The following is a 24,057-nucleotide window of genomic DNA, read 5'->3' as shown; positions in this document are numbered from 1 at the left end:
CTTAAAATATTAAATATTGAAGAGAAAGGGCAGAAAACAAAGAACGAGTCATCATAAATAGATGGGCAGTACTGTGAGAAAGAGTGAAAAATGAGAATGTACTCATTCTCCGAACTCTTGAATTATTGAAAGGCTAATACACCACAAAGACAGTTCACAGCAAAAAAGTACCAAAGTGTGCTATATCCAGATTATATAAAACAAAAGGCCCGAACGAGCCATGCTTGAGGGTGTGCCTAATTAAATGGAGAAAGAGCTGAGCAGGAGGATGGAGATCTGGGGGGGCAGGACTGCCCAGCGCCGGTGGCAGATCACGCAGCCGCGGCAGGCGTCTGGGAGCCGGGGCCAGGGCCAGGGACAAGAGTCGCTCTGGGTCTGATGGCAAATTTGTTTACCGGTGCGTGAGGGAGACTCAATTGTTATAGAAGTATTAGGAGGGTAAGCCAGAATTATTTTTTTCCTCCAAAGGAAGGAGTCTGAGAGGGGTAGAAGTAAAGAGCATCTACAGGGTGAAAGCATTTCCATTGCCTGTGGCTGGGAACGAAGGTTGCTGTTTGGGCTGCACGACCCAAACCAGACTGCAAACCCAGCAGGTTTTGTCCACTGATTCAGCAGAGATCAGTGGGAGCTTCACATGAGGAAGAACTGGTCCGGTTTGGCATCCCAGGCTAAAGATCCCAGTTTCCAGTGGCTTTTCTGTGAAGCCACTCTTACGTTACATAGTCATCTTTCCTCAAGCGATACTGTGCGTTATGACTTTGTATGTGACCAAGCAATACAGGTGTTTAAAAAATATATTTGCTGCAAATGAATAATAAAACAGGAATTCAGAAAATTCAGAGACAAAAATGAATGCAAAGATGTGCGGCAGTAATTAGGTGGGGGATTAAATACCCTACTAATAGACTGAATAAACTACTAAGAAATGAATGAATAAACAGCTACGCGATTGAACACAGTTAATAATAATAAAGTGTAACTCCAGTTGTCGTGTACGGTATTTAAAGGCTTCTTATGCTGATTTTGTCCTACTCCAGTGGAGTTATTCCTGATCTATTCCTGCTGTAAGAAAAATTGACTCCCATGAAAGGAGTGGAGTTATGTCAGGTGGTGGGATCCAAGGTGAGTTTAGAGGGAAAGTCGTAAGGTAGAAATAATTCAGACTGCGGGGAAGAATTACCAGAGTGAAATACTGAGAAGCGCATGAAATAATCTCCTTAGGGAGCGATGGCAGCAGCACCATCTCCTGGAGCATTTGCAAGTGGCCTGGCAAAACATGAGAGGATGTGTTATTCTGGTAGGGAGGAGGATGTTCTGCCTGCCGGCTGGGGCGAGCCTGGTACTCAAAGGACTTGGGTCTGTCAGGGCAAAAAAGCCCTTTGGGGCTTTTAAAAATTTTTTGCTGTAATTACGGGCTCTGCTGTCTCTTCTTCCTATGCTGATCTGCAAACGTCTGATAAACCCATGTGCGTGCGTGGGACCTCACTGAGCCCTGTTCTGTTTCCGCAGCCTGGAGAAGCACATGCTGTCGCACAGCGAGGAGAGGGAGTACAAGTGCGACCAGTGCCCCAAAGCTTTTAACTGGAAGTCCAACTTGATACGTCACCAAATGTCGCACGACAGCGGGAAGCACTACGAGTGTGAAAACTGTGCCAAGGTACAGTGAATTTGTAGGCTGCCCGGCGCTTCTCCTGCCGCTGGATGCACGAGAGCATGGAAGTGGGGATGCCCAGGGCTGGGGTGCAGGAGCATGTAAGGCTTCTGCCGTGCTCCAGACGGTTTCTCAAGGGTTTACACTTCTACTTTATAAGCAGGTTATTTTTCTACCCTCTTTGATTTGGAAATGGCTGTGGGGTCTGAACTGAGCGCTGATGCAGGATGCTGAGCATCCCCGAGCTCAGGGCTCGGCGCCTTGCGAGGACTGGTGGGGTGCGAGATGACCGCTGCGGGGCAAGAAACCCCAGGGAAATGCAGGACGGATGGGTCCCCAGGCTGTGTGCCAGCTGTTGGGACCAGAAACGGACACTATATAAATCAAAATAAGAAATAGCGGTGGGCCCCAGCTGCGCTAAGCGAGCGCACCCATCCCATCTCCAGCGCATCTCTGTCACTTCCCAGCGCTGGCCTTGCCGTGCAGGTTATTTGTATGGGATGTGGGGCTCTGCATTGCTTTTTACCGGATTCCCAAAGCTTGGGCCTTTTGCATGAGGACTTTCTCATTTTTAAGTAGATTTGCTGCGATAATGGGAATTTTATATTGAGCTGACACTCGTAAGACACAACCAAGCCCTGGGCGCTAGGAGTGTGTCGTGCACAGGATTTCTCGCTGTCACTCACTCAGTTGTCTCTATAAAGTATTTCTATTGCAGTAATGCGTAGAGGTTTCAAGCAGCTGCATTTCAACTTGTTTTCTGTGAAGTCCCTAACCTCAAAAGCACAATTTCTAATGGTAGGGGCAAATGCATCTGCTGCAGCAGCTGCAAAGGGGTTAACAGATCCACCAAATACTTGGCCGATCCCGGGAAACTGAGGCCCTGTCCTGCAGGCACAGCTCCCGTTGATGCCCATTAGCAAGGCTGCGATGCAGCCACGGTTTTTAATCTTAAATACTCCCAAATAGCTTCAAGGTTTGAATTTTAAAAGACTCTTGTAATAACTGGCTTCTTCCGCAGTTAAGTTTCTTGGTTAATCAGTACTCATTTCCTAGCAGGTTTTCACGGACCCCAGCAACCTTCAGAGGCATATTCGTTCCCAGCATGTTGGGGCTCGTGCTCACGCTTGTCCAGAGTGCGGCAAAACCTTTGCCACTTCTTCAGGCCTCAAACAGCATAAACACATCCACAGCAGTGTCAAACCTTTTATATGTAAGTCTTCCACTAAACGTCTTTGGTTAAGTGTTATTTCTTTTGTCGGAAAGCAGCGTAATCTGGAAGCAGGAGGTTGTGTTGTGCTCCCTTTGAATTTCCTGCTGGCTTCGTGGGGGCTGTGAGTTATTAAATGAGCACTGGGTAATTCGTAGTCCAATGCAAAGCGTTATTTTTATACGATTTTCCTTTTCAGGCAGACGCTGTATGCTGTATAAACGTACCTGTTGTCCCTGGAATATTTTTCCACGCGCGGATGCAAAGAGCAAGCGGGGAGCGAGATTAGCAAGAAGGAGCCGTGCCGGGCTCCGCGGCCGCAGCCTCGTTGCTTTGCGCCGCGCCAGGCTGGCTGCCTCCTTCCTGCTCCTCTGCACGGGCAGCAGCCCTGGTGCTGTGCCCGGCGCTGGATCCGGCCCCGCCGCCCGGGGCAGCGGCAGTGCTGGCACAGGCAGGAGCTGGCAGTGCCGGGGTGGGCAGGGGAGGGTGGCAGCCGCTGCCACCGCGGTCAGGACGCACTGGGAATTGGGCAGAGCCAGCAAAGGCTGCTTTGCTTTAGGAGTTAACTTTGGGCTACCGAGCCTCCACAGCAGATGCCGTGACTTTTGCTGGAGTTGGAAAGTAAACCTTAGAGGCAGTGAATTTCAGTCGGAGGAGCTCGCTGCCCTCCTTGAGGCTCCTTTGCATGCCCTGAAGTTAAGCGTTGAGTTGAGTGAAGCTATTAGATCTTCGCCAACAGCTGCTCCAGCAATAAAACTTGCCTCGTATGTGGGCTCGACTCTGTACCGGGCTGTAAATCGGATCCTCAAAGTCTCACGGGTTGTGTTTACTGCTGAGCCAGATCCTGCTGGGAGATGGGGAAGCTGGGTGCACAGGAATGTTGCAGGTTGCTTCCTCTCCCTTTCACCAGGGAAGCAGAGGCAGAAAATATTTAAGAACGTTGTTCTTGGTAGCGCTAATCTTCACCACAGTCTTTTCAGGCACCTGCTATGGCTTGAAAGGCACCTTGTGACCGCTTCCCCTACTTGTCCGCTAAACTTCTTAATCTTTTGCTGCTCTCGACAATGATTTGCCAAAATATCAACACCACACCTGGGCAAAGCGGCGGCTGCACGCTAAGATAATTCCTCAAGAGGAGGAGTATTGGCTTGAAAGTCTCATTTGTGCAAAGTCTGTGTATCTGCCATTGGGTTAGATAATCCTTTTGGTTTGGGCTTCTTCAATGAGAAAATATATAACTAGATCCAATAAGAAATATCACTAATAATTTTTAAACCTGATATTACAGGTTAAATGTATAACTAGATCCACTAGTAAATACCGCTAATAATTTTTAAACCCGATGACAGGTTCAGTAATTACACTTAAAGATTATAATTATTAGAAAACAGTAACTTCTGGCCAGGTAGGGAGTCTTCAGACAGTCCTGTTGCAGTCAATGCCCTACATAAAAGTCTCTTAAGTGGCGCCTCTCTTAAATGAAATAATCTCTCAAATGCTCTTTGTTGCTATTTATTCTGATAAATCAAAACACTGGTATTCTTCATATGTACAGTGCGAGGGATAAAAACCCATTGAGCAACCTACGAATAACAGCCATGCAATTGCAGAACAAAAGGGTTTGGAGACCACATGTTTGGTAGGCTTTGCGATGGGAGGGAGGTAGGGTCACCTAAAGGAGATATCTGTTTTCCACCAGAAGGCCACACACCATGATTTACTCATACCAGTCTGTTTATGGCAACTGTCTCTTATTACAAGTACACTGCCCAAGCTTGAGTGAAAACTCACCAACACTAAGGTAATTACTCACTGCCTTCGCAAAATCTCCAGCCTCTCCAAATAGAAACCACATGCCATAATAGACTGAACATATTCAAAATAGTACTTACAGTCATTTTTTTAATAAGCAGAAAATATGCAAACTTAACTGCTGGCTAATTTGGGGTCCAGAGACAATCGTGGTACAGAGTGTGTGTAGGCATGAGATGAATTTTTGCAATTTGGAAGCCAGACTGGGAGTTTGTGTTAAACCTGGGGTCTGTAGAGCAATAAAAGCTGCAAGGAGGGAAGCTTCCCTTACAAGTTAGTTGCTTAAAAGTATGGCGCTGAGATTTAAAGGGTGTAATAAGGTGTAATAGGAGAAATCAAACCCGGCTTCTGTGGCTTTGATACGTGGAAGCAATTAAAGTTGATAACCGGCCCCCATCTACTAAAGTTTAAGCAAAGCTTTGCTTGGAAATAGAAGTCATGTGATGAAAAAGAGGTAGGTCTTACAACACAAACTGATCTGAGGAGTCCTGGCTCCTGGGAATATCCAGGGAGGCCAAGGTGGCCCGGTCGATTTACACACAGAGCCTCCTCCAAAATCCGCGGGGCGTTGGGTGTGCTCTTCATTGATGCCGTGTTACACACAGGCTTCAGGTGATGGTCCCCAAGAGTAAGACTGCTCTGGGGAGTACGAGCTTCGGACCTGGCCCCAAAATTGCTTTGCTAGCCTTGAAAGCCCGTGGATTTAATAGACTGCCTGTTAAATGCAAGAGGCACCTTGAGCAAGCAGCACCTCGTTAAATAGTTTTAAATAACTTTTATGCTCAAAAAGGTAAAGTCCTCAGTACAACTGTTAGTTGTTTGACTGAGATTGTAATAATAAATATTTGCATATTTTAATGGTCTTGCCATTATTGGTTTAATTAATTTTAAAACGGAGGTAAAATGTATTTAGTCAAATGATTCATTTGCATCTTCCTTAATAGTTTGTAAGGATATCTCTCAATTGTAAGTGTGTATTGTTGCTTTTCTCTGGAGTAGAATATTTCTCCGTTCTGTTGACTTTTGAATATATTAATGGAGAATAATGATTTAATAATGTATCCATGTTCTTTAAGGGAGGACTTCCCAAACTTTAGGAAGACCAAATCTGTGCCAATACACCCCTTCTCCCCTGCTTAGCACTCTAGCCTGCCTGAGTGAAGTGTTATATTTAATGCAGTCATGTGAATAAGAAGCAGGCCTTCAACAATACCCGCTAGAAGATCCAAAGTTCACAAAACATGATTTGTTTTTAAATATACATTGGCCTAGCCTTGTGAATGTATGCACTGGAGATTTTTTTTCTGGAAAAAATATATATAGTCTGATGCTCTGCTGCTATATGTTAGGCATAACTCTATCGGTGTTGATGGAGTTATCCTGCTTTGTACAAGGAGAGGAGTTGGCCCATAATATCCAAGATGAAGCTTGTGCCAACCTATGGATATGTCACTCGAGACACCATTTTGGTCAGTTTAATTTTGGTTTCTGTGATCAACCTGATGGGAGCAGGGGGAACTTTTTGTGTAAGACCTCAGCAGTGAAGGTAAGGGGCCTGATTCTCTGCTGTGAAGTACGGAGGTGACTTTCTTTGTGGGAGCAGAAACCTTATGCCTGTGATTAGGCTAAAAATAGGAGGAAAGAGCAGAAAAATCAGAGCTTCATACTGCAACAAATAAACAACCAATAGTTCTATATTAAATAACAAATAGTTCAATGTTAAATAGGCAAATAAAATATTTTCCAAAAAAAGAAACTAATTATCGAGAGAAAATCAAGCATTTTCAAGGAACTAGAATAATTTCTTTGCTCCTTTTTCTTTTTCTTTTTCTTTTTCTTTTTCTTTTTCTTTTTCTTTTTCTTTTTCTTTTTCTTTTTCTTTTTCTTTTTCTTTTTCTTTTTCTTTTTCTTTTTCTTTTTCTTTTTCTTTTTCTTTTTCTTTTTCTTTTTCTTTTTCTTTCTTTTTCTTTTTCTTTTTCTTTCTTTTTCTTTTTCTCCTTTTTCTCTCTTCTCTTCTCTTCTCTTCTCTTCTCTTCTCTTCTCTTCTCTTCTCTTCTCTTCTCTTCTCTTCTCTTCTCTTCTCTTCTCTTCTCTTCTCTTCTCTTCTCTTCCTTGTCTCTCTTTCCTCTTTCCTTTCTTTTCCATCTTTTTTCTTCTTTCTTTTTCATTTTATTTTTTATTTTCTCTCTTTTCTTTGTTGTCTTTCCTTGTGAATGAAGATTTCCAGCAGGAACGGTAACTGATACACAGCAACAAACATTCTTCCTGAATTACCGCATTGCAAATTTCCTGTGTTTGGGCCCAATTCTGCACTCTTTACCCCACGAATTGTCCCGGGGATGTCAACGGACGTGAACAGGGAAAACGGGTGGATAGAGCAGGATCAGGCCCTCGAACAATAGGAGCATTGTTGCTGAGATATGAAGCAGCCTGCTGAAGAGGTAAACAGTTAAGAGATGACAACAAGTGGTCAAGTTTCTCAAGGGCAGAGATTTAGAGGAGCAGGAAGGTTAGCGCAGGCCCCGGTGCGAGTGGAAGTTAGAGGACGTGATTGCAGTTCATGGGAACCAAGAGTGCAGGATGGGATACATTCAATTCAGTTTCCTTTGCTGGCTTAAAATAGAGCCATTGTAAATTATGTCAGTCTGTCTCAAATCATGAAAATGATTGTTAAAAAGGCCTCAGAATACACAATGTGTATTGTTGTGTGGCTTTGATGTGTGAAAGATGAGAGCTTATGATATAACACAAATTAAATAAAAATAAAGTGGCCATATGCTTTTTCCTGGCTGGAAAAAAAAAAAAAAGGATTTATTACAGAGGGATAACACTGCATGCTGATAATGCTGCTGCCTTGTTTTTAAACAAGGCTGGAGCCGATACTGTCAGAAGCAAGGTAGCGCAGAGGTGCAGACAAATTTTAGCGTAATGAAGAGCACAAAGCATTGCGCAGCCTTGGGACTTGCCCGATGCCCCTGCTCGTCCAAAGGGTGACAAAAGGGGACATAAAAAGGCACTGGGGAGCTGAGCATTATCCTCCTCGAAACCGCATTTTAACTTATAGACCTATAATTCGGTTGCTGCCCCAGTTGGCTCCCTAAGGTTTGTAGCAGCCAGAAAATCAGGGACGTGCAAAATCCCGTTTGCTTCAACGGCATGACGCACGCTTCGTAGTGTCTCGCTCCGCACCACCGGCGGCATTTTCAGCCTCCTGCTACTGAAAATGGTTGCTGGAAGCCGTGCTCTGACGTGCCACGTGTCGCAGGCTAGATCAGGCCCCTGAGCTCAAGGTAGATCTCCTCCCCTCCGTGGTTTCGGGCTTTCTCCAAGTGCTTCTTTTGTGAGGCTGAAGCTATTCTCATCACAGAGTTTGAAAGGAAATCCATTGAGCTGTTTTGAGCATCAGACATGCAAATAAATACAGCTGCATTCTTAAAGGAAATTGTTGTTGAAAGGTAGTGTATTTTTTCATGTGCAAGTGACAAATAAGCAATATTAAGACTAGTGAAGTTATTAAGACGTGGCATTTAGAGTTACAGCATCCCAGGCACCTGTAGGGACACTGTGCATTACACAAATAGAAATGCTTTGGACTTATGAGAGTACTAGGCTGAGGTTACTCAGGCTCTAGCCCGGACTTTCATGAGATTAAATTCTTAATTGTAAGTGGAAAAAAATGATGTTTGTTAATAAGGTTATGCACTTGGAAATAACTGGTTGTCTCCTTCACCTCTTTCATATCCTTGTGGTCTTGCAGACTGAAAGCTCTGTGAGGCGGCTCTGTCTATCTCTTGGCTGGTCCTGCAAATATTTATTTTAATGACTAACTTTCCACATGTGAATAGTGACATAAATGGATGTCATTTGAAGACACGAGTGCTCGCTTGCGCAGGAGCACCGTGGGTTCGTACGGTGTTACAGCACTGAGCCGCGGCTCTTGGCAGGGCTCTGGGTGCTAATGCAATACGGAGTGTCGGTACCGAACGTGCAACACTGTGCAATACAAAGAGCAGACAAGGAAACTTTGTCTTTTAGTGATTTCAGACCTTTTCTGGTTTGTTGGAGCGGGTTTTGGTGCTGTCTTCAGACATTTGTCTGCTTGGATGCCTTGCTTTGGAAGAGTACAATAGCTTTTGCTACATTTGTGCACCCAGCCTTCTCCTTACGGCTTCCTAATTGACATTTGGCGGGTAAAAAAGTGGTGTTATTTGCAAAATTTTGAGGGTGGGGGCAATTACCATAAAGCCTGAGATGTGTTGTTGTTGTTGTTTACATACAGGTGAGGTCTGCCATAAATCCTATACTCAGTTTTCAAACCTTTGTCGTCATAAGCGCATGCATGCTGATTGCAGAACCCAAATCAAGTGCAAAGACTGTGGACAAATGTTCAGCACTACGTCTTCCTTAAATAAACACAGGAGATTTTGTGAGGGCAAGAACCATTTTGCAGCAGGAGGATTTTTTGGCCAAGGCATTTCACTTCCTGGAACCCCAGCTATGGATAAAACGTCCATGGTTAATATGAATCATGCAAATCCGGGCCTTGCTGACTATTTTGGAGCCAATAGGCATCCTGCTGGTCTTACCTTTCCAACAGCTCCTGGATTTTCTTTTAGCTTCCCTGGTCTGTTTCCTTCAGGCTTGTACCACAGGCCACCTTTGCTACCTACTAGTTCTCCTGTTAAAGGACTACCGAGCACAGATCAGACAAACAAAAGTCAAAGTCCCCTCATGACAAATCCTCAGATACTGCCAGCCACCCAGGATATTTTGAAGGCACTAAATAAGCAACCATCAGTAGGGGAGAATAAGCCAGTGGAGCTTCAACCAGAGAGGTCCTCTGAAGAGAGGCCGCATGAGAAACTCAGTGACCAGTCAGAGAGTAGTGACCTTGACCTTGACGATGTCAGTACCCCCAGTGGCAGTGACCTGGAAACCACCTCGGGCTCTGACCTGGAAAGTGACATTGAAAGTGAGAAAGAGAAATTTAAAGAAAATGGTAAAATGTTCAAAGACAAAGTAAGCTCTCTGCAGAGCCTGGCTTCAATAAATAATAAGAAAGACCACAGCAATCATTCCATTTTCTCACCATCCTTAGAGGAGCAGACTGCGGTGTCAGGAGCGGTGAATGATTCTATAAAGGCTATTGCTTCTATTGCTGAAAAGTACTTTGGTTCAACAGGACTTGTGGGGCTGCAAGACAAAAAAGTCGGAGCCTTACCTTACCCTTCCATGTTTCCCCTCCCATTTTTTCCAGCATTCTCTCAATCAATGTATCCATTTCCTGATAGAGACTTGAGACCGTTACCCTTGAAAGTGGAGCCCCAATCACCCAGTGAAATAAAGAAGATCCCAAAGGGAAGCTCTGAGTCTCCCTTTGACCTCACCATAAAGCGTAAGGAGGAGAAGCCACTTACTCCCATACCCTCAAAGCCAGCAGCCCCCTCTGCGGCAAGCCAGGACCAGCCTCTAGATCTCAGCATGGGCAGCAGAAGTCGAGCCAGCGGCACAAAACAAGCCGAGCCTCGGAAAAACCACGTCTTTGGAGAAAAGAAAGGAGGTGACCTCGAGCAAAGGAAAGCTTCGGAGTCCTCCCTGCAGCACGCCAGGCCCACCCCGTTCTTTATGGATCCCATTTACAGGTAACGGACTGTCTGCTGCCTTTCGCCATCCTTTGGTACAGGCGGTTAGGAGTGCCAGGGTCACCTGCCCGCAAATGCAGGACAACCCTGTTCCCATCCCTCCATCCCTGGAGTTGTCATCCCTCCATCCCTGGAGGTGTCATCCCCCCACCCCTGGAGGTGTCATCCCCCCACCCCTGGAGGTGTCATCCCCCCACCCCTGGAGGTGTCATCCCACCACCCCTGGAGGTGTCATCCCACCATCCCTGGAGGTGTCATCCCTCCACCCCTGGAGGTGTCATCCCCCCACCCCTGGAGGTGTCATCCCACCATCCCTGGAGGTGTCATCCCTCCACCCCTGGAGGTGTCATCCCCCCATCCCTGGAGGTGTCATCCCCCCACCCCTGGAGGTGTCATCCCCCCATCCCTGGAGGTGTCATCCCCCCATCCCTGGAGGTGTCATCCCCCCACCCCTGGAGGTGTCATCCCACCACTGGGGCACGGGGTGGCCCAGGCCGCGTGCTGACCTGTGCACTCCACCTCAAATCCCAGCTGCTCAGAGCAAACCCTGGGTCCGGGAACGCTGCAATTAGCAAGTCTTCATGACTGCCCTCGTTGCAGTGAGTCATTAGTTTAACCTGCGCAGCTTGACATGCAGAAGTTGAATATATGCTCTCACCCAGAAGCGAATTGGCATCAGTATTGAATATTTGTATATTTACTGTGTATTTGACATCACTGGTTTGCCCCAAATTCCTTTTCTTCCAAAATGCTGCCCGCTTGCCTTTACAGCCCTCTGCCTTCCCAGCCCTCTGCCTTCCCCGGAAAATAGAAAGCATCTCACCAGGGTGCCAGTTGTACACCACCTTTTTAGTCCCTCCTGAATTAAGTAGGAGTATCTCATAAGTACAACAAAGAAGCAAATTTGTCCTAAGGTGTATAAAAAGTATGGGAATTGAGAGTGATTTCTGCCTTTTTTTGTACTGATTTGAGCAACGGGTTGATTTATCTGGGCATTTCATTAATCTAGTTGAAGGCGCAGTGTCCTTGTGTGTACAAAGCCTAACCGGTGGGCTAATTAATCGGATCTACCTTAGGAAATCAATGGGAGCCTTGTCGTTGCCTTCGACGGGTGCACAAGCAAACACTGTCACTGAGCTGAGGTTTTAAAAACCAGTGGTCAAATTCTGACCCCTTGGTGTTTCCCAGTAGTGCCAAGATGGATCTTACTGGGATCTGGATTTCACGTCCATCCTGTGTACGTCAGCCCCTCTTTGCCCTTCGCCTTTCTGCTCGTCTGTCTGTAACCAGCCAAAGGCATGCATCTAAATTAGTTTAGAGAAATATTAGCCATAAAAATATTTGTCTGTAGTATGACTGACTGATTTTACAGCCTATTGTTAAAAAAAAAAAAGTTACTGCCATGTAAATGATGTTAATTTATTACTTTATCTGAAAAAGAAATGCTATGGGCAAAGTTTTTGGAGAAAGCTCTCGAATAAGACAACAGGTATGCATTATGAAGAAACAGGATATGATGCTATTTACTGAGATGGTTTTATTCATGCCAGATTGATATCTGTATTAGACCATAGGTTTTCTTTGCGTCATATTCATTTTAAATGCCTGCAGCAGTGGAAATAATGATCCGTGTTTTATTGTCCTGCATTAAAAACTAATGAAATCTGTAAAAATTCTGGCAGCGTAGCACGAGGCCAGTTGTTACCGAGCCTTCCTTTGCCGTGAGTTACATATACATACGGACAACAGGATCTGTCCCTTAAACCATATGCATCAGTAACAGAAAAAGCAAAACCCTCAAATTTCCACACTGCTTCTGAATTACCTGCGCTGTGTTTGGCTGCCTAAACGCCCACAGGAGTTGATCGCAGTCTTTGTTGCTGGCATATCAGATTCAGGGCGTTCCTACAAGCCCTCCTTTCTCACCCTGCTTGTGCATGGCCATGGCGGCCATGGATGGTGGCTGCGATGTCTCGCATGGGCAGACGAGAAGGGACCCATTGCTCAAGGCTCCTGTTGGCCTTGAATTCCTCTCCTCTGAGTGGAGAGCACGCTCGGTTGCCTTATTCCTTCATAAAAGTGCTCGGTATTTAGTCATTGGTTCCTATTATAATTATTACCGGTCTTTTGAAATGGGATTATTTCCTCTGTAAATGGTATAATCTCCCTTTAACGGCGATTCAAGCCCCCACCCGCAGTAATGATTTGCATGCGGGAATCGAGAGTTGACTGCACTTCCTTATCTTTTACCATTATCTCTGAGAAACAAATTACTTGATGTATAAATGCTATTTTAAACATGAGTAGCTGTATAATTTTTAATATCTGAGACCGATTCATCACAAGCAAATCTAATTTTAACATTTACAGAGTAGAGAAAAGAAAGTTAACTGACCCACTGGAAGCTTTAAAAGAGAAATACTTGAGACCTTCCCCGGGATTCTTGTTTCATCCACAAGTAAGTATTTTGGGAATTTTGATGTTGTAAACAAGCCTGTTGATGCTTCAAAGCAGGTGCAGAGAAATGAATGCAGTCTTAGTCATTTTTGGATTTCCTAAAACACACAGTTTTTGCTGCACCATTGTGGTGGAAAAGCGTAAGCATTGTTCTGAGCTTCTTGATGTTTTGCAGATGAAACAACATGTTTTGATTATAGAGGAAGCCAGAGTCAAACTACATGTATGTTTTAGAACTGTGTTCCTCCAAAACCGTAGCGTAGCTACCAACACTTGCAGCTACCCATGTCTTCTTCAGCACTCTCGCATGCTCTGGGCCCTTGCGGTGGAGTCAATATTGACTACAAGGAGATGATGTAGATTCAAAGTCGGGCCAGCAAAGCTGAGCGTCCCAGTTGTCAATATTTAAGGACTTCCAGAAAAGAGATAAAAACCTTCCACCCAATGCTTTCAAGTCTCATAATGCAAATGCTCCATCTCTTTTAGGTAGCCGCTGTGGGCTATAGCATGTGCAATGACTTTGTAGGATCCCTGCTCCTCCACGCCTGAAGACAGGCTGCATGAGAGGGCCGCTGTCGTGTTCATAGGCCATAATCCTGCTGCTTATTTGCTGAATAACAAAAATTTAGGAGGGTCTCCCTAAAATGGTGTAACAACTGCAATGTCTATGTAGTATAGAAAGAGGACCTGTACGCAAACTACCCGTTGCTTTTCTTCAACTGCACCACACCCTCATTTTGTCTTCCTTCTCCTTGCTTAAGGAGATTTTGCTAAAAATCTGGGTTAAACCTTATGCCTGAAATGAAATGCTCTGTGATATTTGCAAATTTGAACCCCTTGCTGACTACAGACTGTTTCATCCTAATAATGACACCCCATATGGGTCTTGTATTTTAAGCACACAACCAGGAGCTGCTGTCTCTGGTTCAGCTTCCTCTGATTCCTGGGCAAACCATGCCAATAATCTCCTACAATTTTTTTTTTTCCCTCAGTGAAGGCAACAGTTGTTATGTCCTAAGTGGTATGGAATATATTCTGAAATATGGGACTTCTGGAGAACTGGGAAGAGCAGCTGATGGTGTATATAGTTGCAGATGCACAAACATAATGCTCTGCCATGGGTGGAGAGTGCAGAAAAACACCCCGTTCCAGTTCCAATGCCTGTAGGAAGCGAAGGGTCTATAAAGTATTAAAATTATCAAGAATTTATGTGAAGGATTTAATAGCAGCTCAGCACCTCTTGCTGAGTTACCCTGTTTGCCCAAGTTGCAAAGCAACAAGTAGAAATCCCCATTTCATAGCAGGTAGTACTAATGCACAAATGCGCAAACAGGAGCTCAGTCGTCGTTGTGTCCCCTGGTGTAAAACCGGGCAGGTTCCTCTCCATCAAATGAGTGATTCTCTTAGAGCAGCTAAGGGGCTGTAAAGTAATAGTAAATTATTTCAATGAGGGCATTTTAGGTACCAGATTGATGGAAGAAACAATATTAGTTTGCTTAGCGCTAGCTAGCTTTTCAGAAGGTGTAAATCAATGTCGTTCAGTGAAGTTGGATCAAGGGGCTCTGAAGGTTTTGCCAGAGGTTGGTCTGATGATGGTGGTAGGTAGCGTGGTCGGCGGGTGGGAAAGGAGGCTGTTTGGGTAAAATGCACCGTTAGGAGTTTGGCTGTGGTGGGCAGGGAAGGAGTTAGGTACTCTTCTACGTAGCGTTGTATCACTGAGTTACATGGGGAACTGGAGGAGGGTTAATGGGAGTTAGCGGGGATGCCGTAGGCGTGCAGGTGAAATGGAGACATTGAGTGTTTTGCCATTAGCGGGCAGGATGTCGGGATTTCACCCCTTGTGTTTTTTCATCGAGAGTCGGTTAAATCTATCGTTGGTGCCCGGGGAAGGCCCCAGTGTGGTCCCCAGGTCCATCAGTGTTGGGTGCCACCTCCCCGCTGCGGTGCCAGCCGAGGTGGGGCAGAGCCAGCATCCTCTGCAGGAGGGAAGGCAAGTTGTGCACCCGCGTTGCTGAACACGTGCACGGAGGTGCACGAATATGCCCGTTAGACCTTTCTGCCTATTCTTCCACATTTCTCATTGTGCAACAGAAAAAAAAAAAATCCATGGTGAAGACTGGCTTTTTTATCACTCACCTAGCTGCTAGGGATAACATCTTTAGCTTGGCGTGAGATGGATGGATACAAAGGTCACGAGTGTAACGTGCACTCTTAATACATTGTAAAAAAACCCTAAACCACCATCGCCTGTCCTGTCAAAAGAGTAAATGCCAAAGTCTGCTTTCTTGCTGACTTTAATAGAAAGGAGTCTCCTGTTTGCAAAGGCAGAATTTGGCTCGGTATTTATAGAGGACTGGGGAACGGCTTGCAGAAAAGCTGTTTTTCCTTTATAGTCCTGTTCACCCCTGTAAAAGTACAGGTGTGGATTGCACTGCGAATTTTAATTTTCTTCTGGCAGGATTTATCTGTGTAAAATACGAACAAAATTCTTGTTTGTTGTCTTGTAAGTTTGTGTTTCTGTAGGTGAATTTATTTCTGAAACCTGCCATCTGATGAAGCAAGGATTTTTTTTTTTTTAACTGAATAATACGACAGCTAACAGATGGATCTTTAAAATAGGTTTCTGAAGTAGAGATTAAAGGCATAAACCCTGCAGTCCTTACTCTGTCCCTGTGTGGGCAAAATTCCTCCCAGTGGCCTGAAAGCTATGAAAATTAGATCATTTAACAGTATTTCACAATAATTTGCCGTCACAAGGATTGCATTTTTAGGGAGGGAATACCCTGATGCAACAAATCATTTGGAATAACACCTTAATTAGTATCTTTAAATAAAATCTTAATTAGTAGATTGATTGCAATGAGGGTTCCAACGCAGGAATAATGTGTTGTTTTTGTTTCAATTTTGCTCCCAGTTCCAATTGCCTGATCAAAGAATTTGGGTAAGTTCATTGCTTATATTTTTGATTTAATCATTGTGAAATAAATTGCATAAGAAAAATATAATATGAAAGATAACTTACCACTCAATTATGGAGCATGCCACACTTTCCTACAGAGTATTGTAGCTGTAGCGGATAAATATCCTCTTCTGTCAAATTGGCTTTATTTTTACCTACTAATCTTGCTGGTTTTATTTGGTGAAGGCAATGGGAGCTTTACCTGAGTGAGGGTTTCAAAATGCAGGTTTTGTTTATATTTAACTGAAATTGTTCCAAGATGTTTCCTTCAGAGATTGCAGTGAAATTTTCAGGCTGAAATCTTGTTAGATTGCAATAGTTATAAATATTTAATCTGCATTCGAGACATTAAAATACGGAGCCTCAGAGGACTTTACATTTCTATCTCGCATTGACTTCAGTGGGAGTTAGTCACTTTAATGGCGTTGAAGTTTTGAGCTTAATTGCTCAGTGCTGTACTTAAAGCACAAATAAAACACCCATTTATTTGCCGCGTTTGGGTCAAATTTTTCCTGTGTGTATACTTACATAGTCCCCCTTCCGTGCACAGGAATTGTGCTTTTAGTACTATGGGATAAATTTGAGCTTGCTCTTCTATTTTTATAAAACGTTATTTTTAAAATGTCTAAATTGTTCATGAAAAAAAGAGCCACAGCAACTGCTTTTGCAGATGCAACTCAAATAACACTGTGTTTTGCTCTTGCATTGCTGGCTCCTCAGCTGCAGCACTGAACCCATAAATACTTGTCCCAGATTTTTCCCAACCTTCAGGCTTCAGAGGGGAGAGCTGGAGCCAGCCGGCTGCGTCTCAGGTCCTGACTCACTCTCGCTCATCTCTCGCAGCGAGACGTGGACTAATTTCACAAGACGAAGCCAGAATTTCACAAAATGAGATCTGAGATCTTCACGTACTCTTTCCCACGTGCGTCTCCGTACGGGGCTAGTGCAGGAGCCCTCAGAGGTGCTGCCCCTGCAGACTGGCAATTAGCCCTGCTCTCCTCTGCGTGCCATCCATGGCACGCTTCAAAAGCAGCGATGGACCTTTGCTTTGTGTACACGTGGCTTTTAATCCCATTTTCTTCCTGTAAAGCGGTGGTTTATGCTGCTGCAAAAGATGCGCTAGGATCCTGAGATGAAAGGAGCTAAGCAGGCACCAAAGGACTCCCGCGAGCGCCCATAGACGCTGAATGAGCTCAACAGATAGGAGGTAGGGTTAGATGCCAGGCTTGGAGAGCACAAGAGGTGATTCCCAAACATTTTCTTTGCAGTAGAGGGAATTCAGTGTAGCACATGAAGGGGCCGTGGCAGGATTTGTGATTTGGGCCAGGCACCCTGAATCCTCTGCTCTCAGAAAAGTGGCTCTGTTAGGGCATATTTGGGAAGTTGAAAATCCCAGTGCGGTCTGTTTCTTCTGCCTGCTTTCCTTGACATTGGCTTGGTCCTCAAATTTCCATCATCCTGCTTTGTTTTGTGAGCATATGTCTCCTGGCCATGCTAGTGCTTTGATCAGCTGCCGCAGAAATAAGTATTTAAAACATAAAGTGCCTAGAGCAGGATGCTGATTCATGGATGAATCTTCATCTTGAGAGATTTGAATATGTCACATGAGCCTTTCTATCTCAATTCATGGTTGCATGTGCCATATATTTCAAGATTATTTCAGAGTGTTTTTCATTGTTTGGCAGGAACCCTATAGTGCAAATCAATGGGCAACACCCTCTCTTGAATGGATCTTGATTTATTTAGTCTGTAGACTCTCATCCCCTTCTGGTCCCATCAAGAGAAGGTTGCTATAAAGAGGTTCAGACTTCATTTGCAATAGCTTTATGGAGAATCATTGTAAATAATTACAATTATTTGACAAATAAATTAAAAGAAATTTGGTGAGTGCATTAACAAAGCTGGGCTTTGTTATTACTTAACTACTAAGTTAATACTTAATTACTGGGCTTATTTTTTAGGACACGATCCATTCTGTGAGATCAGCTAAATCGCCACCAACTGCATTAATACAAATAGAGTTATTCTGGAACTATACTGCAGATCAGCGGGAGTTTCTCGCTACTGCTTCATAAAGCTCAGCCACGTGTCATAGGTCTCTTGAACGTGAATATAGCTCAGCCAAGTTCCATGGCTGCATGTCCAAATACACGCAGTTTCAAGACAACAAATTCACAAGTCATAGTTTTTAGAGAAAGCATTATAACTTGAACTGCGGAGGAAGAAATCCTGAGCTTTAGTAGTTGGGTTTTCAAGATTTCTCTAAATAACACTAGTAAAAATAGAAAGCAAACATTTCAACAGTTTTTTTTCCCATGAGTTACGGCCATAAAGTCAGTCGTTTTTGCGATAATGGCAATGAAGGAGTCGCGTTTGTAAAACATGAGGTCATGTAATTCATGACATTGTCTGCTAGATTATTTCATATCATCAGGTTATTCTTAAAAAGCAGCAACAACAAACCTTTGCTTTATTTATGCCACTTTTTCTTCTGTTGGTCAATAAATTTTAAGACAAATATTCAAGGCCCCTGCTGATGATATCTTGCCCGTTGAAATGTTTATAAATACTTGTTTTAGCCGATTATGGTAATGTCTGCATTTTTGAGTCGGAGCTGGGGAATTGCGACTGCATATTAGTTTGCGTCAGTAGGAGGTTAATAGCCTCTCGGGGAGCGGGAGGGAGGTGGGGGAAAGCTGCTTCCTTTTCCAGACATCTGGATGCAGATAGAATCAACAACTCTTATATATGTAAATCAAAAGTTACTGTTCTATATAAAATACTGTCATTCACTGATCTCAGATTAGGAGCAGACATGACTTGTCCATAAGGCAATAGCTGTATGTAAAATATGTAATAGGATCTTCTCACTCTCCTACCTCCTCGGAGGGCTTTCTCCGTGGACATGGCAATTACACTAATCCCATCCTTGGGGTCAAGCGGTGCCTTCCTCCCCGTGCCCCGTTCAGGGATCGCCACAGCCCTTGGGTGCTCGGCTGGGGTGCAGACCCCTCCCGAAAGCGCTGCCCGGCGGCTCGTGCTGCACACCTGCCTCCCTGGTGGTCCCCGGGGACCATCCCCGGAGAGACGAACTGGCCACGAGCACCCACCTAACCTCCCAGGACAGATGCTATGGCTAACAGCTTGCGGCAGGAGTTTGGGGGATTGCTGACCAAGTGGCACCTCCATGGTCAACACAGCTCCTATGGAGGCAAGTCTTGCCTTACCATCAGCAGTAGTGGTGTTCTGAAGGAGTAAGAGCTACTTCGGTTGTGTTTCAGCTGAAAGAGGGAGTTTCATCGCGGAAGGGGGAAAGTCATCCCCTGGGTTAATAATTATTAAAAAAAAAAAAAAATCCTGGGGAGGAAAGTGTAAGAATAAATCAGTGATTTTTACAATCATTGAAGGTTATCAGTGAGTCCAACTGGGGGTGTCACTGGGATCTGAACTGTGCCGTAGGTCTGTATACGACATAGGAAGAAGGGTGACCAGGCAAAGAGCAGAGTTTGTGACTGTTTATTGAGAACAGCTAAATCCAAAGCTGACTATGAAGATTTTGCTGAAGATTCACAGAAAGCTGAGTCACCAGGGATTAAAATAGCAATAAAACTCAATGTCAGTAAGTACCCAGTAATACCAAGGGAAAAGTGTGACTCTTAACTCGTGTCATTCAGGAAAAAGATCTTGAAGTTGATAGTTTTATGAAAATATCATCTGAGTGCTTAGCAGAAAGGAATTGAAAACATCATTATGTTACACGGCTTTCAGGTCTTGAATACAGCTGAAGTCCCTCTCAAAAAGGACGTAGTAGAATTAGAAAAGACACAGAAAAGTGCAACAATGATGATCAGAGGTAGGGAACAGCTTTCATACAAAAAGAGACTAAGTAGGTTTTGATTTTTTCAGCTTGGAAAAGAAATGCCCGAGGGAGCTGTGCCCCAGCTCTATGAGACCATGAATGGTCAGCAGAACCTGAATGAGAAATGGTTATTCATTAGTTTTAACAATACAAAAAAAATGAGGGGCACCCAGCTGAATTATCAGGCAAAAGGCTTAGAAGGAACAAAAGCCAGTATCTTTTCATATGCACCTAATTAAATTGGCGAACTCTCCTTGACAAAAATATAAATGGATTCAAAAAGGGTTTAGCCAAATGAATGGGAGCCGCAGCCACCAATGGCCGTTCAACACCGTAATCGAGATGCAGCCTCCAATTAAGGCTCTTGCACCTCTCGTTGCTGGTGCACGACAGAAGACACTGGGCAGAAGGTCTGTCCCTCGCCTGCCCTCCTGCGCATCCCCTGGGGCCGCTGCTTGAAACCGGGGTCTTGGTTTCCCAAAAGCGTGTGTCGGAGGTTTTATAATTCCTGCTTGGTTGTGGTGCCCGAGTTAGTCCTCAGCGTGACAAAACCCAGATTTCATATTACCCAGTTAAGATTTTGCAATTAGACTGGTGACCGGGGGCTCTCTACTTGAATATAAAGGCACAGAGAGCGTGTCGCGGGTCTGGGATGGCAGGATTTTATGGGCTGTAACAAGCCCGTGCTGCCCGAGTGCCCATCTCCCCATAAGGAATTGCATCCTGAAGGCCCCAAGCACCAGCACGCTCCAGGACTTCTTAAGAAAATGCCCTGATTTTGGTTCCTGTGAGCCCTGTCTCCGGCAGATAGTAACTGCTGTAATTTTCTGATAGCAGCGGAGTGCCACCGAATCCTATCGGCAAAGGCTTGGGGCCGAGCACTTCCCATTGTTGCTGGTGCATTTCTTGAAAAACATAAATCATACCAGGTGACTACATGGATCGGTCTTTAAACAACAACAAAAAAAGGGTAACAAACACAATAGTCATTCCTATGGTGAGAAACATATTTTTGGAAAGCGAGTAATACTTTAAAATAATTGGAAGTGCTCGTGTTTCCTCTGAATGAGGGATTTAAGATTAGATGCTGATTTCATACCTATTTTGAGACTGATGTAATCCTGGAGGCAGTGTGGGAGGTAGCGCTGGTCTGCATCGCCGTACGTTAGAGAAGAATCGGTCTCAATTTCTCCTCTGCAAAATCCTGGAAATAAGAACTAAAAAAAATAAGCATGACTAAGCCATTTTAAATGTAAAGGGGAAAATAGTTGCTTTAATATATTACTGTAGGGGACCATGTACATGAGAAATGGCGATCCAAAAATGATTTAAAACCACTGGATAATGAAACCGACTTGAATATTAAATATACATAAATAAAACATTTATTATACTTCTCAATGCCCTTATTATTCTTCACCATAAATATGTGCTATCGTAACCCATGCACTGTCTTGTCACTGCTAATCAGCCCGAAGGCCAAAGGTCATTTTTCATTCAAACCATTTATTTTCTGCAATTGCAAAATAGAAGAATGAATTCTTGCGAGGAACAATTAGAAAGAATTAAAGGCAGTGGAAAGACTATTGTAAAAGCTTTAAGAATCGATTCCGACTAAAGAAAAAGATGAAGTCGTATATAAAGAAATATATGGTAATGTTGAGTTGTATGGGTTGATAATGACATCTCTGTGCCGAGATAGAATTACCTCCTCTCGCAGCAGCATCATCATTACATATCTCACGCCTGTGATCAGTACATGTCAAAATCCTTCATATTGACAAATGTGCTGTCCACTTGCATCTGTGGAGAATGTTTTAGCAGCTGAGTGATTATGAATCAAACCCCAGAGCTTACAGCCTCTACTGCCTTGCAATGCTTTCACATTTGTTGCCTGACAAGTAAATGTATCTTGACTTCCCTCTGAGATTCTTTTTTTTTTTTTTTTTTTTTTTATACCGTGTTTGATGAAAGACATTTGGCAAATTGGCAGTGGTACCCTGTACATTGCAATTTGTCCTCAGCATTAGGAATCTGAACATGAAATGAGAGGGCAGGCTACAGGCTAAAGGGAAAAAAAAACAAACAACCCAAAGCCAGAGCTAACCAGCACGTGAATAGTCATTCCGGGAGACAAACGTGCAAGTCTGCCCATTAAAACAAAATTTTTTAAAAACCATCAAATGTGCAATTCTTCCCATTAAAATACAATTCTAAAATCCCAACAATTGGAGCAGTCTCTTACGGATTTTGAAGAATGGGCTGGAAAGGTGTGCTCAGCTGAGGAGCGTTCAGCATCTTGCCTTTCGTATGATTTCCTCCTTCATTACAAGCCAAGGTATTGCACAGGGCTCATGCTGTGTTTTCTATGCTCTGTAGGTGAGATCTTGGGTTTCTTTTTTTTTCATTTGTTTGCGGTGTTATGAAGAGGCAGATGGTTACTCTCACCTGTCAGTAGGCTCAGCAGCAGTCTTGAACTCTCCCAGCGACAATGTTTGAGGTTTTGGAGCAGTTTTTCGTGGCCAGTTCCAGACACCTTAAAGGAAACCATTCTCCAGAAATTATTTAATGCCCACTCCCTGAAAATTAAAGCCCTTTAAGACAGCTAACCAAGAGCAGGGGCATCTCAAAGTGCGTAGGGTTTACAAGCAACTAAAGGTAGAGCAGGAATATTAGGAGGTTGTAGAAAAACAGGATAGGCATCTAACAGGTAATGTAAACATGTAGCACCAAACCCACCACAGTGCAAGAAGACTGGACTGAATGGTTGGATGTGGCTGGGACGTTGACGGAGCCTCTCTGGATCTGGCTTGTTGCAGCCCTTGGTTGAGCTAGAGTGTTCATAAGGTGTCCTCTGCAATATTTGTCCTCTGCAAGTCCTTTAAAAAAAAAAAATAAACCAAACCTAACCTATAGGACTTCAGTTATTGTTGGGATCTCTCTTTTTTCTGTTGATTTGGTCAAAAATGGCCAGCGGTTTCAGTAGGTGGGATGCACAGACTCATAGGCACACACCCACAGAGCATGACTGCATAAACTGGAATTTTATAGAAGCTGAGGCTTAAAAATAAGAAGAAATGAACACTGGCTAATTTAGATTTTGTATGGAAGCAGCTTTCCATTCTAGCAATCAGGACAGAAGTTCTGCTGTGTGCTGGCCTTGCAGAGAAACAGCACCCTGCTGTAGCAGTTACGGGTGTTACTCCAAGGGGGACAACATCGTGGCCACCACCTTGCCTAACATGCCCCATAATTTTTGTGACTGCAACTCGACATTTGCCTTTTTTTTTTTTTCCTTTTTTATTTTCCCTTGGCAGTATATGTCATTTGTATTTCGGGTTTCCAGTGAGGGCAGAAAGCCGAAGCAGAATTCACCGTGACGGGTTCTGTGCTATCTTCTGTTGCAGATGTCAGCTATAGAAAACATGGCTGAAAAGCTGGAGAGCTTTAGTGCCCTGAAACCGGAGGCCAACGAGCTGATCCAGTCGGTGCCGTCCATGTTCAACTTCCGTGCACCGCCGAGCGCCCTGCCTGAGACCCTGCTGCGGAAGGGCAAGGAGCGCTACACCTGCAGGTAGCCCCAAAACTGCCCCGCGTTGCCCTCCTGGGCTCCCCAAATCCCCCCTGCTTGTACACTTTCCAGCGAAACATGGAAAGCATTTAGCTTCGGGGTTCTTATTTATTAAATTACTGGTCTTATGAAACAAAGAGTTTGCCCTGTATCATACTAGTTTGATAAATGAGGTGGAAACTATTATATAAACAATTCTTTTTTCCAAATTTTCTCATCACTTTCATATGCACAAGTGTGCTTTCATTATTGATTTTTTTGATCATAAACTACAGACGTGTTTTTTCTCAGGCTTCTGGTTTTAATATCCAAAGGGATCAGTGATAAAATACATGACTTATTAGGACTTATGTGTACGGACTTAAAAAAAAAAAAAATACAATGAAGATAGTCATTGTACGTGCAACCAAAATGAATGGGAGCTTTGTTGAGGAGAGTAGAATTAGCTGTGTGGGTATTTTGAAGGCTTATACATCACGTTGTGAAAAAATAAATGGGATGTTAAAAGTGAAGGGATGCAATCTTCAAAGTCGTCACGTGGAGCAACCACCACCCTCATTCTCTTAAGAGCGCGCTGTGTGTGCTCTGTCCCCATGCAAAAATGGGCTGAATGTCATTAATAGGACTGGGCCAATTATAAACTGAGTATTAATATGTTACTTAAATGAGGGGGGAGGCCTCACGATATTATTATTTTTTTGCCGTTATTGTTCCTGTGACATACTATCGAGTTAGGAGAATGGTTTTTAAATTGCATTATTTAGGTCTCTATATCATCCCCAGAACGCGCAGGCGTTTGACACTGGCATATCGGTTTATCTGATCTTTTTGAAAACATGTCACCTTCTTTCAAGACATGTTGTTATAGAAACATACCTTGATGGATTAGGTCTTTG

General features: G+C 43.9%; 1 protein-coding gene across 9 annotated transcripts in view; it reads left to right on the top strand.

Annotated features, from left to right (window-relative positions):
• Positions 1-24,057, top strand: part of MECOM (MDS1 and EVI1 complex locus) — a 349,885-nt gene that overhangs the window by 315,797 nt on the left and 10,031 nt on the right. For 4 of the 9 annotated variants that reach the window (XM_075506830.1, XM_075506835.1, XM_075506834.1 and 1 more), the window contains 6 exons: positions 1,510-1,657; positions 2,708-2,864; positions 8,953-10,315; positions 12,686-12,773; positions 15,687-15,713; positions 22,998-23,164. In XM_075506830.1, coding sequence (XP_075362945.1) covers positions 1,510-1,657; positions 2,708-2,864; positions 8,953-10,315; positions 12,686-12,773; positions 15,687-15,713; positions 22,998-23,164 — 1,950 coding nt within the window. The remainder of the gene's footprint in view (positions 1-1,509; positions 1,658-2,707; positions 2,865-8,952; positions 10,316-12,685; positions 12,774-15,686; positions 15,714-22,997; positions 23,165-24,057) is intronic. The other 5 variants (XM_075506831.1, XM_075506837.1, XM_075506833.1 and 2 more) reach the window with 5 other exon arrangements.

Source organism: Mycteria americana, chromosome 7, assembly GCF_035582795.1.
Source record: "Mycteria americana isolate JAX WOST 10 ecotype Jacksonville Zoo and Gardens chromosome 7, USCA_MyAme_1.0, whole genome shotgun sequence".
Taxonomy (NCBI): Eukaryota; Metazoa; Chordata; class Aves; order Ciconiiformes; family Ciconiidae; genus Mycteria; species Mycteria americana.
The sequence above is the reverse complement of the archived record's forward strand: the minus strand, read 5'-3'. Positions and strand labels throughout refer to the sequence as shown.